Source organism: Leucopleurus acutus (genome assembly GCF_964270905.1).
Source record: "Leucopleurus acutus genome assembly, chromosome: 8".
In the NCBI taxonomy this organism is placed as follows: Eukaryota; Metazoa; Chordata; class Mammalia; order Artiodactyla; family Delphinidae; genus Leucopleurus; species Leucopleurus acutus.
The window spans coordinates 95,410,430-95,427,888 of record NC_139151.1 but is presented as its reverse complement, the minus strand read 5'-3'; the positions used below and the strand labels follow the sequence as shown (position 1 = coordinate 95,427,888).

At 44.6% G+C, this 17,459-nt stretch overlaps 1 protein-coding gene across 1 annotated transcript in view; it reads left to right on the top strand.

The window, feature by feature from the left end:
- PHF21A (PHD finger protein 21A) overlaps nt 1-14,144 on the top strand; it is a 189,663-nt gene extending 175,519 nt beyond the window's left edge. Inside the window, exons 15-19 of the mRNA XM_082845639.1 lie at nt 423-586; nt 10,220-10,375; nt 11,654-11,729; nt 12,127-12,230; nt 13,565-14,144. Of these exons, the coding sequence (XP_082701765.1) occupies nt 423-586; nt 10,220-10,375; nt 11,654-11,729; nt 12,127-12,230; nt 13,565-13,834 (770 nt within the window). The 3' untranslated portion in view covers nt 13,835-14,144. The remainder of the gene's footprint in view (nt 1-422; nt 587-10,219; nt 10,376-11,653; nt 11,730-12,126; nt 12,231-13,564) is intronic.
- Nucleotides 14,145-17,459: the final 3,315 nt, after the last annotated feature.

Here is a 17,459-nt window from a genome sequence, read left to right as displayed (position 1 = left end):
AAAAACCTTAGGAAACAATATGTAAAAGATATGGAAAAAGAAAATAAATTCTTCTCCCTGGCCTTGGCTCCTGTTGGGCATTGATATCTTGTTCTCCCGGTAGAAATCTCAAATTGTCATAGTTGAGGAACGTCTCCATAATCTGCCCAAGGCGAAGACCTTTAACATAACCCAGTATCTCCTGTCATTCTCTGAGGCTCTCTTATCCTCCCTTCGACACTCATGCATTTGTTTCGAATGACATTTAAATCTTTGCTTCTTTTCCTCTCTTTGGGACTGTTGTATTAACCTTCTCTCTGCTACCTCACTTCCTTTTCCATGCTAGCCAATGAGGAACACTGGCCAAAGGTATGTAAGATCATTTTTCCCCCTTTCTTTCCCTCCCCCTTTTTTCCCTTTTGTTCCCTTTTCTCGGTCTGTAGGTCGTCCTCCAAAATACAATGCAGTGCTGGGGTTTGGAGCCCTAACCCCAACATCCCCCCCATCCAGTCATCCTGACTCCCCTGAAAATGAAAAGACAGAGACCACATTCACTTTCCCTGCACCTGTTCAGCCTGTGTCCCTGCCCAGCCCCACCTCCACAGACGTAAGTAACTTGGGAAAAGCTCACTCTCTTTCTCAGAGCTTAAATCGGGGAAACCGTTATCATATGTTGTCTCCTTACCAGTTGCATCTCCTTGACTAACCCTGGAACAGCAGTAATCCCTACAGGACACTGTGTGCCACGTAAGGCAGCTTTCTGCTGGGGTCCCAGGTCCTGCCATGTCCTTGAGAGTCATATTAAAGACCACATTAGGAGGCTCAGTCAGGGTTTTCAAAGTCTGGAATTTATCTGCGGTGAAGGAGTTCTCAGGAAGGGGGATGGGGTGGGGAAGTCAGGTCGTATAATTGAGAGGTGTGCAGGTGTCTGTCGTCAGTTTTGGGAGGTGGGGATAATGAACAAAGGTGTACATTCGCCTAGCAGTCCATGTTTCCTGCTTCAAGTAAAATTCAAGACAGCTTTTCTGAAAAGCAACTTTATTCATCAGAATTGGTCAGAAACAGGCTCCTGAAAAAAGCATCAGATGCTTAGTAGCCCTTCCCCCAGAGGCTGCAGGAGTGCAAACTAGTGCCCTCTTTTTAAATGAGCGCTTACAAAGCGGTGAATTCACTCAACAAATACTGAGCACTGCTCTGCTGAGCATGCACTGTTGTTGAGACTGGGGACAGAACAGGGAACAGAACCAGCTCCTTGCCCTCAGGGAGCTTGTATTGCACGGCCAGAGGCAGGTGATAAGCAAATGAACATTTAAATGTCAGGTCATGATAAGTGCTGTGAAAAAAAACTTGACACAGAATCAGGGGCATAAGGAGTTACAGCAGGAGGTTGCTGTTTTATGAAGAGTGGTAGGAGACAGCCTCTCTGATGGGAATGGAGTTATGTTGGAGTATCTGGGGCGGGGAAGAGCATTCCACGCAGAGGGAACAGCAGTGCAGAAGCCCTGCTCATTGGAGGAAGTGTATATGGCGTAGAGAAGAAGGGCTTAGTGGGCAGGCAGGAGCAGTGGGAGAGGAGACCTCAGAGGGCAGGGCCCGTCTCACAGGGTCTTGTAGCTTTTACTCTGAGTGAGATGGGAGATGCTCCAGAGTTTTAAGTAGAGGAGTGACGTTACTTTTCACTTTTTATTTTGAAAATTTCCAAACCTACAGAAAAGTTGCAACAACGACACAAGGAAGGAATATATACCCTCCTCCTAGATTCACCGATTGTTACAATTTCGCCACATATGCTACTTCCCACCACCACACGCTTGTTTTGCTGATCTAGTTAAGAAGTTGAAGACATCATGAATCTTCACCCAAAATACTTCCGTGTATATCTCCTAAAAACAAAGACACTCTCTGACGTAGCCACAATACAGTTATGAAATTGAGGAAATTTAATATGACAAAACATTATTTTTATAGCATACAGCCCATCTTCAGATTTCTCCAATTATCTCAATAAATGCCTTAGTGGCACTTTGTTTTTTCTGCTCCAGGATCCAACCCAAGATCACTCTTGACATTAATTTTTATGGTGTTTTGTCTTTAGTCTCCTTACTCTGGAACAGTTTCTCAGCCTGTCTTTGTCCTTCGTGACACTGACATTTTTTAAAAGATAGGCCAGTTGCTGTATAGAGTGTCCCTCCATTTGGGTGATCTAATTGTTTTCTCAAGAATAGATTCAGGGTATGCATTTTTGTAGGAGCACTAAATACCTGATGATGCACTGATTCTCAGTGCATCACAAGAGGCACATGTTGTCCATCTGTCCCTTTGTTGGTGATATTAGCTTTCATCTCTTAAGATAGACTCAATCAGATATCTCTAATCCTAAAGATGCCTGTTTCCTTAGGTGAAGATAGTGTCGAGTCTATAAAAATATCCAGTTCCCCAGCAAACTTAGTGGTTTTATCAGCCTTTGAAGGTTCTTGCCTGCATTTATTATTATTTTTTTTAACATCTTTATCGGCGTATAATAGCTTTACAATGGTGTGTTAGTTTCTGCTGTATAACAAAGTGAATCAGCTGTACTTACACATATATCCCCATATCCCCTCCCTCTTGCGTCTCCCTCCCACCCTCCCTATCCCACACCTCTAGGAGGTCACAAAGCACCGAGCTGATCTCCCTGTGAGATTCAGCTGCTTCCCACTAGCTACTTATTTTACATTTGGTAGTGTATATATGTCCATGACACTCTCTCACTTCGTCCCAGCTTACCCTTCCCCCACCCCGTGTCCTCAAGTCCACTCTCTACGTCTACATCTTTATTCCTGTCCTGCCCCTAGATTCTTCAGAGCCTTTTTTTTTTTAAGATTCCATATATATGTGTTAGCACACGGTATTTGTTTTTCTCTTTCTGACTTACTTCACTCTGTATGACAGACTCTATGTCCATCCACCTCACTACAAATAACTCAACTTCGTTTCTTTTTATGGCTGAGTAATACTCCATTGTATATTTGTGCCACATCTTTATCCATTCATCTGTCGATCAGTACTTAGGTTGCTTCCATGTCCTTGGTATTGTAAACAGTGCTGCAGTGAACATTGTGGTACATGACTCTTTTTGAATTACGGTTTTCTCAGGGTATATGCCCAGTAGTGGGATTGCGGGGTCGTATGGTAGTTCTCTTTTTAGTTTTTTTTTAAAGAAGATGTTGGGGGTAGGAGTTTATTAATTAATTAATATTTATTTTTGCTGTGTTGCGTCTTCATTTCTGTGTGAGGGCTTTCTCTAGTTGTGGCAAGTGGGGGCCACTCTTCATCGTGGTCCGCGGGCCTCTCACTATCGCGGCCTCTCTCGTTGCGGAGCACAGGCTCCAGACTCACAGGCTCAGTAGTTGTGGCTCACGGGCCTAGTTGCTCCACGGCATGTGGGATCCTCCCAGAACAGGGCTCGAACCCGTGTCCCCTGTATTAGCAGGCAGATTCTCAACCACTGCGCCACCAGGGAAGCCCCTCTTTTTAGTTTTTTAAAGAACCTCCATACTCTTCTCCATAGTGGCTGTATCAATTTACATTCCCACCAACAGTGCAAGAGGGTTCCCTTTTCTCCACACCCTCTCCAGCATTTATTGTTTGTAGACTTTTTGATGATGGCCATTCTGACCGGTGTGAGGTGATACCTCGTTGTAGTTTTCATTTGCATTTCTCTAATGATTAGTGATGTTGAGCATCCTTTCATGTGTTTGTTGGCAATCTGTATATCTTCTTTGGAGAAATGTCTATTTAGGTCTTCTGCCCATTTTTGGATTGGGTTGTTTGTTTTTTTGATATTGAGCTGCACGAGCTGCTTGTATATTGTGGAGTTTAATCCTTTGTCATTTGCAAATATTTTCTCCCATTCTGAGGGTTGTCTTTTCATCTTGTTTATGGTTTCCTTTGCTGTGCAAAAGCTTTGAAGTTTCATTAGGTCCCATTTTTTTTGTTTGTTTGTTTTTATTTCCCTTTCTCTAGGAGGTGCGTCAAAAACGATCTTGTTGTGATTTATGTCATAGAGTGTTCTGCCTGTGTTTTCCTCTAAGAGTTTGCTAGTGTCTGGCCTTACATTTAGGTCTTTAATCCATTTTGAGTTTATTTTTGTGTATGGTGTTAGGGAGTGTTCTAATTTCATTCTGTTACATGTAGCTGTCCAGTTTTCCCAGCACCACGTATTGAAGAGGCTGTCTTTTCTCCATTGTATATTCTTGCCTCCTTTATCAAAGAGAAGGTGACCATATGTGCGTGGGTTTATCTCTGGGCTTTCTATCCTGTTCCACTGATCTGCATTTCTTTTTTGGTGCCAGTACCATACTGTCTTGATTACTGTAACTTTGTAGTATAGTCTGAAGTCCGGGAGCCTGATTCCTCCAGCTCTGTTTTTCTTTCTCAAGATTGCTTTGGCTATTCGGGGTCTTTTGTGTTTCCATACAAATTGTGAAATTTTTTGTTCTTATTCTGTGAAAAATGCCATTGGTAGTTTGATAGAGATTGAATTGAATCTGTAGGTTGCTTTGGGTAGTATAGTCATTTCCACAATGTTGATTCTTCCAGTCCAACAACATGGTATATCTCTCCATCTGTTTGTATTATCTTTAAGTTCTTTCATCAGTGTCTTATAGTTTTCTGCATACAGGTCCTTTGTCTCCTTAGGTAGGTTTATTCTTAGGTATTTTATTCTTTTTGTAGCAGTGGTAAATGGGAGTGTTTCCTTAATTTCTCTTTCAGATTTTTCATCATTAGTGTATAGGAATGCAAGAGATTTCTGTGCATTAATTTTGTATCCTGCTCCTTTACCAAATTCATTGATTAGCTCTAGTAGTTTTCTGGTAGCATCTTTAGGATTCTCTGTGCATAGTATCATGTCATCTGCAAACAGTGACAGTTTTACTTCTTTTTTTTCCAATTTGCATTCCTTCTATTTCTTCTTCTTCTCTGATTGCTGTGGCTAAAACTTCCAAAACTGTGTTGAATAGTAGTGGTGAGAGTGGGCAAGCTTGTCTTTTTCCTGAGCTTAATGGAAATGGTTTCAGTTTTTCACCACTGAGAATGATGTTGGCTGTGGGTTTGTCATATATGGCCTTTATTATGTTGATGTAAGTTCCCTCTATGCCTACTTTCTGGAGGGTTTTTATCATAAATGGGTGTTGAATTTTGTCGAAAGCTTTTTCTGCATCTATTGAGATGATCATATGGTTTTTACCCTTCAATTTGTTAATATGGTTTATCACATTGATTGATTTGCGTATATTGAAGAATCCTTGCATCCCTGGGATAAACCCCACTTGATCATGGTGTATGATCCTCTTAATGTGCTGTTGGATTCTGTTTGCTGGTATTTTGTTGAGGATTTTTGCATCTGTGTTCATCACTGATACTGGCCTGTAGTTTTCTTTGTTTGTGACATCATTGTCTGGTTTTAGTATCAGGGTGATGGTGGCCTCATAGAATGAGTTTGGGAGTGTTCCTCCCTCTGCTATATTTTGGAAGAGTTTGCGAAGGATAGGTGTTAGCTCTTCTCTAAATGTTTGATAGAATTTGCCTGTGAAGCCATCTGGTCCTGGGCTTTTGTCTGTTGGAAGATTTTTAATCCCAGTTTCAATTTCTCTGCTCGTGATTGGTCTGTTTATATTTTCTATTTCTTCCTGGTTCAGTCTCGGAACGTTGTACTTTTCTAAGAATTTGTCCATTTCTTCCAGGTTGTCCATTTTATTGGCATAGAGTTCCTTGTATTAATCTCTCATGATGCTTTGTATTTCTGCAGTATCAGTTGTTCCTTCTCCTTTTTCATTTCTAATTCTGTTGATGTGAGTCTCCTCCTTTTTTTTCTTGATGAGTCTGGCTAATGGTTTATCAATTTTGTTTATCTTCTCAAAGAACCAGCTTTTACTTTTATTGATCTCTGCTATTGTTTTCTTCATTTCCTTTTCATTTATTTCTGAGCTGATCTTTATTATTTCTTTCCTTCTGCTAACTTTGGGGGTTTTTTGTTCTTCTTTCTCTTAATTGCTTTACGTGTAAAGTTAGGTTGTTTATTTGAGATGTTTCTTGAGGTAAGATTGTATTGCTATAAGCTTCCCTCTGAGAACTGCTTTTGCTGCATCGCATAGGTTTTGGGTCATCGTGTTTTCATTGTCATTTGTTTCTAGGTATTTTTTGATTTCCTCTTTGATTTCTTCAGTGATCTCTTGGTTATTTAGTAGTGTATTGTTTAGCCTCCATGTGTTTGTGTTTTTTACAGATTTTTCCCTGTAATTGATACCTAGTCTCATAGCGTTGTGGTCGGAAAAGATACTTGATATGATTTCAATTTTCTTAAATTTACCAAGGCTTGATTTGTGACCCAAGGTATGATCTATCCTGTGCATTTATTATTTTTAAGGTGTTTGCAAAATTGGCTTGGATTTTAGAGTGATCACTGTGTCTGACAACGGAGAAGAGACTGTGGGGAGGATAGGATGGGAGCAGGGAGACCAGTTAGGAGGCTGTTGCAGTCATCCTGGGAAGAGCTCACGATGGCTTGGCCCGATTGAATGGCGGAAGTAGAGGTGGAAAAAACTGATGGGGTCTGCATATATTTTGAAGAGCCAGCAGGATTAGATAAGGGGATGTGAGAAAAAGAGAATAGCCAAAGGTTTTGGCCTAAACAACTGAAAGGATAAAGCTGCCATTTACTGGAAGATGAGCAGGTTTGAGGAGGGAAACCAAGAGTTTCATTTTGTGCACATCCCAGTTCTTTAGTGAATTACAGAGCTTGTCTTTAGGATCGTCTTCAGGTAAAATCCCTTGAACTTGAAGCTTCTTAGTACTTAATAATTAGGTCTACCCCTCTCCAAAGAGCAAAAGCATACCGTATGCACATCCTGAGTTACGGTTCCAGAAACAACAAAGGAAGTGTCATCTTCGGAGGGCCAGGGTCATAGAAGAGTTCTCGGGCAGGTTTCCTTCCTCGGACAATAGCTAGTGGCTGCAGACCCAATCTTGCTCTCAAGATTCAGCATTGGTTTTTGGCATTAGTGATTGACACAGGTTTTCTGCCTGTCCTGTTAATGAGCACCAGGAGTCCCTGTCAGAAACTTTGTTTGCACCAAAGATTATCTCCGTTTTCCTCAGTTGAAGCATTGCCGAGGTATTGCCAGCTCATGGCTTCTTGGTAGGGATCCTTTGCAAGGAGATGCACAGATGCTGGGGAACAGATGATTGTGGGTCTGCAAGCGAGTATCTTCCCTAAAGATGTTGTTTTTCCTTTTTGTGACTTTTGGCTGAGGAGGTTTATGATTTTCTTTGAGAGACTGAACCCGAAGGATCCACTCAGATCAGATCACCAACTAAATGCTTTTGCCAGGTTTCCTCTTAAAATGGAGACTTTGTTCTTTTCAGGAATCGAAAGGTAAAAGAAAGCTTTTCTAAAACCATTAAATATGTTGAGAACTTTCTCGGTTAAACCTAGTGGAATGGATTTTCTTTAAAGATAATTGACTTCGACTTTTACAGTGTCCCAACAGTGGCAGTGATTAAAATCAACACATAGGGCTCTGTGTTTGCTGCTGGGTAGCGTAAGCCCCAGCAATGTTAATTAAACAATCACAGTTGAGAGGCAGGCATTTCCTGGGGATCAGTAACCATCTAGAAGGAGTTGGTAATATAAGACCCAGCCGGTCACTAATCTTTAGGATGTATCTTGTTGCCACTATCATCATTTTTATGGGAAGGGAAGATATGTTGACACAGTTATCAAATTTGTTTAGCAGATGATGAAGTTGCAATTGATACAGCCAGGGTGTTTCCAAAAAACATACGTCTTTAGCTCCTAGCAAAGGATCGTGGGTCAGCCATCATTCAACTTACTATTTGGTTTATGGTAGTAATTTGGTCAGTCACCAAAGCCTAACCCTTTGGACCTGGTGCAGCAACTCTGTGGGACTTCCTCTGCTCTCTTTAAGCAAAGAACCAATTCTGCGTGGATGAAATACATATCTTGGCATTTTATATTCATTTCTATGGGCAGTAGTTCTCAATCTGTGGTCTGGGTATGATACTGAGACTCTTACAGGGGGTCAAAATATAAAATATAATTTTATGTATTTTAAAATATAATATCAATCAAAATATAAAATCAAAAATATTTTCATGATAATACCAAAATATTCTTTGCCATTTTCATTCTCATTTTCGCAAAAGTAGGACAGTGGGGTTTTCCAGGTACTACATGATAAGTGGTGATAGCACTCTGAGGGCTAACTGAATGTGCCCTTGTGTATTCTTGGATTTTAACATTCTTCAATACATGATTTTTGTAACTTCCTGTGATTCTGTTATTTATTTCAAAATAAAAAAGTTTTAAAACTTCTAGTACAATAAATAGCAATAGATACAACTCACATAAGCAAAAGCACTTTGAGGTGGTTAGTAATTTTAAGAGTTACTGAGGGGTCCTGACACTGAAAAGATTATGAACTGCTGCTACAGGATATGTAAATAGGATAGAAGTTTTCTTTCCTTTAGGAAATTGAAAGAAATTATTTAACCTTTATTTTATGTACTCTCCACCTTCCACTTCCTGATGTTCTCCTTACTCTGGAGCAAAGGAAAGTGAGCAGAGCTCTTTACCCAACAAATAAGATAGGTATTTGGAATAAGATGTCCAGTTTGTCTCATTTACTTCATCAGTGATAATTGTACCTGTGGTTCGTGTAAAAGAGTTTCTGAAGCCATAAAATTATTATAAACTTATTAAAGATGCAGACTTACAACATGGGGCGAAGGTTCAAAAAAGACTAGGTCTCTAGAGGAGAGCCACCCTCAGGCTGATTTTAAGAAGAAAGTCACAGTTAATCTAGGGATGAAACCTTAACATCTTTCGGTGCCTTGAAGTTACACTGTTAGGCTGCATTCTTATGCAGTATTTTTACACATGTACTAAGTATCTTATTTTTTGACTGCCCAGAGGTAACATTGTCTTACTAAAAGAGATTAACATCCATCCACACTTTGAAGTAGCTTACAACTTTTTGCAGCCAGTTTTCTAGGCCACCAGATACCCTAGATATGTAGATACTGCCAGATAGTTCCTTTCCTTTCCTTTGGATAGAAATAGTAGGTCCGGGAAGATGTGTTCCTTTCAGCAATCGTGGTTGAAGGGTTATATCACAGAAAGGAAGAACTGGGCATCGCTTTCTGTATCATTGCTTCTTGTGCAAAATTTCTGTATTAGGCCTTCTGTCAGAATAGCCTGGAATTCTAAAACAACACATTGGAAGTGAAAAGGCCGGGGTCTACTCCAAGCTGAGGTGCTGCCTTGTTAGTTAATCTCTGGCCTGACCCTTCAGTCTTCCCTTTCCTGGTGTCCTTATCAACAGCGTAAATCCTGTTTAGAGAACAGGCCAGGGATTGACTTACTGAAAAACACCTCTTTAATACCTCGTTTTTTTTTAATATGTTCGGTCCAAATTTTAAATGGATCAGCTTTTTTCTGATGGTGCCTTTTGTTGAGAGGGCCCCCACAGACGCACCTGAGTACCAGAACCATCACTCATGGAGGCGGGAGAGACTAGCAGAGTGCACTTAGGCTGCTCTTCTTTATCTGTCTGGCGAAGCATTTTACAGGGAGGAATAAAGCCTCCCGGAATAGAACGGTCCATTGAACAGCAAATGCCAAATACTGGTTTTAAGAGAACACTGTCAGCTGTTTGGCTTTTTTAATTCTTCATGTTAGAAAACTCATAGGAGTTTACTTTGCTCCTGACTTAATACTTTCCTGTTTGAACTTTGGCTATAGTTTTTCTCCCAGAGCAAGCAAAGAGTTTAGCGAAAACCTCCATTTCTTGTCTGTCTTCTTTCCCATTGATGATGGGAAATGATGATGAATGGATTTCAATGTCTTTAAACTTTATGATTTGTGAGTTGGACTGTACCAAAACTTAAATGCTGAGTTATCACCTGTAAAGCTAATTTTGGCCTAGGTGACCCCACAGTTACAGTTGCTTGTAAACTCTACTCTAAGGTTAAGAATACTAGCCCCACCTGGGGAACCTCAAGTCTATAGAGCAGGCTTGCACCATTGGTAATTCCTGCTTTTCTTGAACACTCTTGCAATGAGTTGGAGGGGCACAGCTGATTGTCCTAAAACATTTATATGTATCCAGAATGTGCACGTTAACATTCCAATTTTACCTTTTTGTCCTTTCTCTTACCTTTCCTCTCAATTTCATAGGGTGATATCCATGAGGATTTTTGCAGTGTTTGCAGAAAAAGTGGCCAGTTGCTGATGTGTGACACGTGTTCCCGTGTATATCATCTGGACTGCTTGGACCCTCCTCTGAAAACGATTCCCAAGGGCATGTGGATCTGTCCCAGATGTCAGGACCAGGTATTGTGGGTGGGTCAGAAAGGATGAGGGACAGAGGAGGAGAAGGACCTCCTTTCCCCTCTAAGCTGAGGGAATGGCTGAGTCTCTTTCCTCTCCAGTAGTTCTCCGAGCCACATCTGCCCAGTTCACAGCGCAGCACTCACCCCCACAGCATCCCTCCTCTCAGAGGTTCTCTGTTCATGAGGCAGTGACTCATGTACAGGTGGAGAGACCCTGACTGCTTCCCTCTATCTGAAATGACTTATCTTTTCATTACCTTTACCCTTAAAAGTCCATAAGACTGTCTGCCTCATTCTCTAAAAATGGTCCAAACTCAGCATATGCTTGAAACTCTGGAAATAAAATCCTTAAAGGGAAGTGCCCAATTGATCATTTAATTCAAATAAGAGCAGTTTTACTTTTAACCTGTGTCGTCATCAGGATCAGAGAACTAACTATAAAAGTACTGTCTTAATATTTCATGGATTTGAAAGAAGAGAAAGCCTCTTCCCTCCCTTTTCTGTTTAGTTTCTGATTTTTTATTTAAACTATCAATGTATCTTTATGTTTTTATTATAAGCTGTCTTGAGACCTTTTTGGAAGTAGGCAAAAGTATAAATATTAAATAGATAATAAGCCCAGTAGCTCAGCAAGCTTTGGGGTCCTGCTCGGTTCTTTGGAATCCTGAGTTGAGGGAATTCTGGTTTTCCCCTTTAAATCTTGGTCCTCACCCTTACTGTCTCCATGATGTAGCAGAGACAGTTCTCTCTGTTCTCTTCCTGATGCTGCTTTGTGACCCTCTGATAATCTTCTACTCGGGGTCTAGATTATACTTCAGTACTTGGAACTGATACTTAATTTCCTTGGTCAGGCTGTCTTTGAGGCACATATAAGCTAAAATTGCGACAGGCAGCCCATGTCGGGTGAAGGAGGAAGCTGCCAGTGGCTGCTGCCATTAGGCAGACCTGCAGCTTGTGTGCTGATGTTTCTGATGGTTGGGAGTAGTTGGGGGTCGTGTAGCAGGCATGAAAAGATGGGAATGCCTAGCCAGCTCCCAGCCTCTTTCTAAGCCAGGGCTCAGGTGGCTTGGCTCTTCCTGCCATTGACCCTCATTCTTTCAGGCTGATAAACTGGGACTTTGTAGTCCAGAAACTATAGACCAGGGTTTTGCAACACTGCCACCGTAAATCCTTCCTGGATTTTGTCTGCCAATAGCTACAGACACTGTTGCTTGGTACTACACAGTGGATGTGTGTTTGTATATCTTTCTCAAGGATAAAATTCTAAAAATCTTTTCAGATGCTGAAGAAGGAAGAAGCAATTCCATGGCCTGGAACTTTAGCAATTGTTCATTCCTATATTGCCTATAAAGCAGGTAAAGAATTATCCATACTGCCTTTTGTATAAGCCTCCCTTTGTTTAAAAAAAAAAACAGACAAGTACCAGGAGACAGTATTTGTTTTGTTTTCAAAAGGAAATATAAAGTTAAAAATGAAAAGCTTTTATTGAACGAAATAAAAAGTTTGTTGTAGCACTTCCTTGGGGGGGAAAATGAGAAGTGACATTTATGTAAAGCCAGGCCCAAGCCACCGACAGTTTTCTTAGCGTCCCTTTACATATAAAAGGGAGAGTCTTAGTGGGCAGGTTCTGTGCACTGGCTGTGGGGCTTGGGGAGCTTTGAGGAAGATATCTTCTTTGGCAAGCCTTCTGAACATGGCGGCCTTTTCAAAGAATTTATTGTCAAAAACAAGTTCCTTTTTCTTTTTTCCCAGCAAAAGAAGAAGAAAAACAGAAATTACTTAAATGGAGTTCAGATTTAAAACAAGAACGAGAACAACTAGAGCAGAAGGTGAAACAGCTCAGCAATTCTATAAGTGTAAGTAAACCTCATGCTTTCGGTGAGAGGTACAGAGGTACAGAACTTTCTGTGTACATAACAGTACGTGTGGCTCTCAAGCGCTGATTCATTCCTTCAGCTTATTAACACTGTTAACCTGGGTGGTTGCAGTTTGCTTCCAGTTAGAGTTCGGCCCTCAGGGACAGGTGGCCATTTGGTATACGGTGCCTTAGCCAAGCTCTGGAACATCCTCTTGGCTTTGACCTGAGAGAAGATTTTCAGTCTTCTGGCTGAAGAGATCAAGTAGCAACTGCAGCAGCATAGCCAGCACCCCTGCGTGCTCCTGAGTGTGTTTGGGAGGAGTGTGGAGCCGCCTGACACACACCAGGCCCCCGCGTGTAATGCTTCCCAGTCGCCCTAGCTAGTGGGTCCATCTGCATGGCTCTTTCCTCCCGCCCTCTCTTCCATGCCCTGCTGATTGCCTCTCTAGGTTTATCTGACCAGCCTGAGGAAGAGCGCTTTCTAGAGACAAGTACTGGAAGTAAATACTACCCCTGGCTGACCAGGTGGGAAAGGGGTTTGTGTTTGCAGCAGGGATTCAGAGGCTCCTCCTGACAGGAGCAGGCTTTCTTTTCCATTGAGTAGGTCCCCTTCTTGGAGTGAGGTGGCCTCAGCCCTCATGGACGCCAGGTGGTGCCCTGGACTTGGTGGCAGTCACGCTGTCTCTCCTCATCATACTGCCCGTGGCTGGCAGGTTTCACATCGCTTTTCCTGCCTAGAACAGAAGCCAGCAGGTGTGGGAGGCCAAGTACAAAAGGGCAAAAGACTACAAGTCCCTGACCAAGCAGAAGGTCTTCTGTTGGCTGCAGTCTTTGAGTCTCCTAAATATCACTAAGTATCCCACCCCAGGCCCTGCCTCTAAAATCTTGCTGACCCAGTGATCCTCAGCAGGCCCTCAGACTGAATCCAGATACCACTGGCTCGTGTCTGCCCTGTAGAAGCTCAGCCCAGCCCTGAGCGTATCAGCGCCATTAGCAAGGTAGATGCATACCCAGACCTGCCCAAACCAGCTGCAGCCCAGCTGGGAGAGCTTTTTCTTAATGGCTTTTATTTTGTAGTATTATAGTGGTAGTTCATGTTTGGTGTTAAGTCCTAGTGTCAAGTAGCGGGCTTTTAAACCACTCACTTGCCCTCTGTCTCTTGCCTCTTGGGCCTCCTCCTTCCCTTGGGTAGCAGCAGCCACTCCAGTGTGGAGCAGAACAAGGTCTAGGGGCCGCACACTAGTCCACAGGGATTCTTTTATCTGGAGAGGGCTGCCAGGCCTGTCAGAAAAGCCGGAGGCTCAGTGCCACTGCCCTTCTCATTGGCTGCAGAAATGCATGGAAATGAAGAACACCATCCTGGCCCGGCAGAAGGAGATGCACAGCTCCCTGGAGAAGGTAAAACAGCTGATCCGCCTCATCCACGGCATCGACCTCTCCAAACCCGTAGACTCTGAGGCCACTCTGGGGGCCGTCTCCAACGGCCCGGACTGCACTCCCCCTGCCAACGCCAGCACCTCCACACCGGTGCCCTCCCCGCCCCCCTCCTCCTCCAACCAGAGCTGCACAGCGAACTGTAACCAGGGGGAAGAGACTAAATAACAGAGCCCTGCTAGGAGAAGCCACGGGATCCCAGTGGCAAGGAGAGCAAAACACTGAAGACTCTAGACAAGCAAAGCCGGATTTCTTCTGGAAAGTACAGAATTCTTTTGGTTCTTTGGTTCCAGAGAGAGAGAAGATGCTTGTGCCGGGTGGCACCAGAGTTTGCCAATTGATCCTTCTTATTCTGTGTGTACATGCAAAGACTGGACCACGCCACATGAAACCGTGCCAGCTGGAGGCTCTGGGCCAGCACCACGCCGAGTGGATAATACACTTGCTCTCCCTGTTACACGCCAGTGTGTGCCTGCGGCAGCCCCCACCACCACCGTGGGCTCGCTTTTGTTTTGTTGGGTGGGGAGCGGGGACGGGCCGCGGGGTGGGGGGGGAGCAGGTTCCAGACCCTTATTTGCTGAGCTGTTTGTTTAGGTAGAGAAGACAAGTCCAAAGAGTGCGTGGGCTTTCCTGTTTCTAAACTTTCACTACTATAAAACCAAAAAGAGGAAATCGAGATTTAACCAACCCCAGTGCCCAGAGGAAGGGATGGGGAGGGAATGGGAGGGTGCCGGGGTGGGGAAAAGTATATCAGATAAGCAGTATTTCATATTGTCTGGGGCGGGCACAGTGCACGGAGAGATGGACACCAAGAACAGCCACCGGGGTCTTCTCCGGAGCACTCCGCTCCCCCACCCCTCCCCAAGCTCCTTCCCTGCTTTGGCAAATCGGCACCATCCGGTTACCTTCCCTCTCCAAGAACAAGCAGACCCAGGCCTCAGGTGGCCCTTGCCCGGGGCAGGGAAGAAGGGTGTGTGTGTCGAGGAAGGAAAAAAGGTGGATCAGTGATTTTACTTGAAAACAAGCTCCATCCCTTTTCTATATTTATAAGAAGAGAAGATCCTGAGCGAAGCAGCACGCGACCCAGGTGTGTGTGAATTGAATGGAGACGTTGCTTTTCTCTTTTTTTTTAAATTTTTGTTTCTGTTCTTTCTTCTTTAAAAAAAAGTTTTATTTTGTTGTTTATTTTACTTTTTTGGTAACAAAAACTAAAATAAGGAATAGAGAAGCTGTTTTTCAGGCTGACAGTCCAATTAAGGGTAGTCGAGACCTTGCATGGTAGAATAGGAATCATAGTGTCAGTGAGGTCCAGTGAGTCTGTGTGAGTCCTTGTGTCATCGTTCGGGGCACTGTTTTTTTATGCAAGGGCAAAAATCTTTGTATCTGGGGGAAAACAACAACAACTTTTTTTTTAATTAAAAAGGAAAATAAAAGAGATTGAGGTCTTCCTAGTGTTACTTAAATTAAGATCAAGGTAAGAAACATTGTAAAAAAAAATTACAAAAGTGCTATTTGTTTCCTAAAAACAGTGATTTCTATTAAAAAGGTGTCAGAACTGGAGAAAATGCTGTGTAGTTATAATTTTTTAGCACAGAACCTGCTGAACATGATGACATTTTGCTGTGTTTGTGTCTCAAGACTGGTGGGCTAGTCTCCATGATTTCTGTCCTCCGGACGGCTGCGGCCCTGACAAGCAGGGGCAGAGCTCTCCCACCCTTCTCCCCTGCTCAGAAAAGACTGTCCTGTCTTCTTGGTGCAGGGATCTGGGCTCCTGTTTCAGAAGCCCACATGGAGTGTGGATGGTGTCAGGGCCCTCCCTGTTGTCTCCTCGGGTTTTGCTAGAGCAGAAGGCTGGTGCCTAAATAAGATCCCTTCCTTTGGTGCTGCTCTTGGTCTTTCAGCTACCAGCATTTTGAGCGCCTGGGGGACAGCTTTGAAGGAAATGGCCACTGAAGCTCATTGGTGCGCACGCACCCCGGCTTTGGTGGAAGGGTGCAGGGGGCAGGCTGCATCAGCCCTTGGTGCTTAGAAAGAACAAGGGAGTGAGATGTCTTGAGGGGACATGGTGTCTCTGAGACAGAGAGCCCAGGGTGGCCTTTGTGTCTTCGTGTCTTCGAAGAGAGGTCTGAATCTCCAGCTGCTTTCTCCGCCTGCTGGCTCTAGTCGCCGGAGATGGGAGTTTACTCCACTTTGCCCGCCCACAAGCTTCCTGGGTGACCTTTGGCTCGAATGCGGTGCTTGCCTTGGCTTGGCCTGTCTTCTTCTTGAGAAAAGCGGGGTTCTGAAAGGCTCAGACCATTTCTATCATCTTGCCTTGTGGGAAATAAATTTGTCAAGTGTGCGCTCCCGCTGGAGACCTTTAGCCCATTGCGCGCATCTGGCCACAGGAGGGAGGCGGGGACTCTGCAACACCCCCCCCCCCACCCCCCACCCCCCCGCCGGCACTCCCAGAGCATCTCTCCCAAGCCCGCCCCCTAAGGGCCAGAGTCTAGGAGAGGCGGAAAAGGGCCCAGTAGTTTCTCCCTCACCTAGTTAGGCCCAGAGAGACAGAGATGGATCCTGAAAGCAGTTGCAACAGAGAAATACTCCTTAGGTAAAACGTGTCTCATCTCTACCAACCATTTCCGTTCATCTTCCTGGGATGTTAGAAGAGGGGATTAAGAGGGGCTGCACAGGCCTCAGAGTCAGGACCTGGCTGCAAGGTTGCCTGAGGGGGAAAGAAAGGAGCTCCCTTTCCTCATGCAAAAACCCAGGTGCTATGTCTAGTCAGGGAGCTTTGGGAGATGCCTGGACTAGTTGGAGGAATAGTTGGCAGAGGTTCAGAGCCCAGAGGCGGGCTGTACGCCCTGTCTTGGAGCCCTCCCATTTGACTTGTCTGGGCCCAGAGGCTGGAGGTTGCCACATAATACCTATCCTCTTGAAAGCAGGGGGAAACTGTGATCACTAGAGGCCTTTGCTCAGAAAGGAGCTGCCTGGAGGTTCTTGGGGGTGGGAGGCAGGGCTAGGAATTGACCAGGGTTTTGCCAGCTGCTGTGAATAGTCACACTCTGACCTTGCCTAGGGTTGGGTGTGGATTCTTCCTCAGGTTCAGACATAAGCTGTTGTGCAAGTCAGCGAGTATGGAGTAAACGAGGCAACGCTGCCCCCGAACCCGCATTCTGGACTCAAAATTCCCAAGCACCCCTTACTGCAGAGAAAGGGCCCTAGTCACCCAGTCTCCTCCTCCTTCACTGTCCTGCCAAGAGAAGACCCTCTCCGTCCCTCCAGACCTGTGGGGTCCCTCTGACCGCCTGAGACACACGTTCATGACTGCCCCACCGGAGCTGCCTCTCCCTCCCTCCCCCTTTTTCCCTTCTGCTGCTTTTCCCCGTGCCCCAGTGTAGCTGCTGACAGACACACCTGAGAGCAGCTGGCCTGCAGTCACTTCAGAGGCCAGGGAGCGGCTGGTCTGGCTCTAGGAAGGAGCTGCCCCCCGGGCCCTGGATCAGGACGCCCCTTGTCAGTCCCGTGGCTCAGGTGACGCGCCCTGGAAACAGTGAGGTCATGTTGCTGTCATCATCCCTGCTCATGTTCTTGCCAGTGTGGCCTGCGGGTCCTTTTTCTTTCACGGAGCCTACTGGGTCTTGTCTCACCGCTGCTGAGCTCATCCAGAGTTCCGCTTTCTTCCTTCCTTATCGGGCCCTTTTGGCGCAAGCCTGCTGGTCGTGCCTGGCGGGGAGACCAAGCTCGGGGCAGCCCCTCGTGGGCCTTACCTGTGTGGGGCCTGTAACATGGCCGTGGCAGCCTCCAGCCG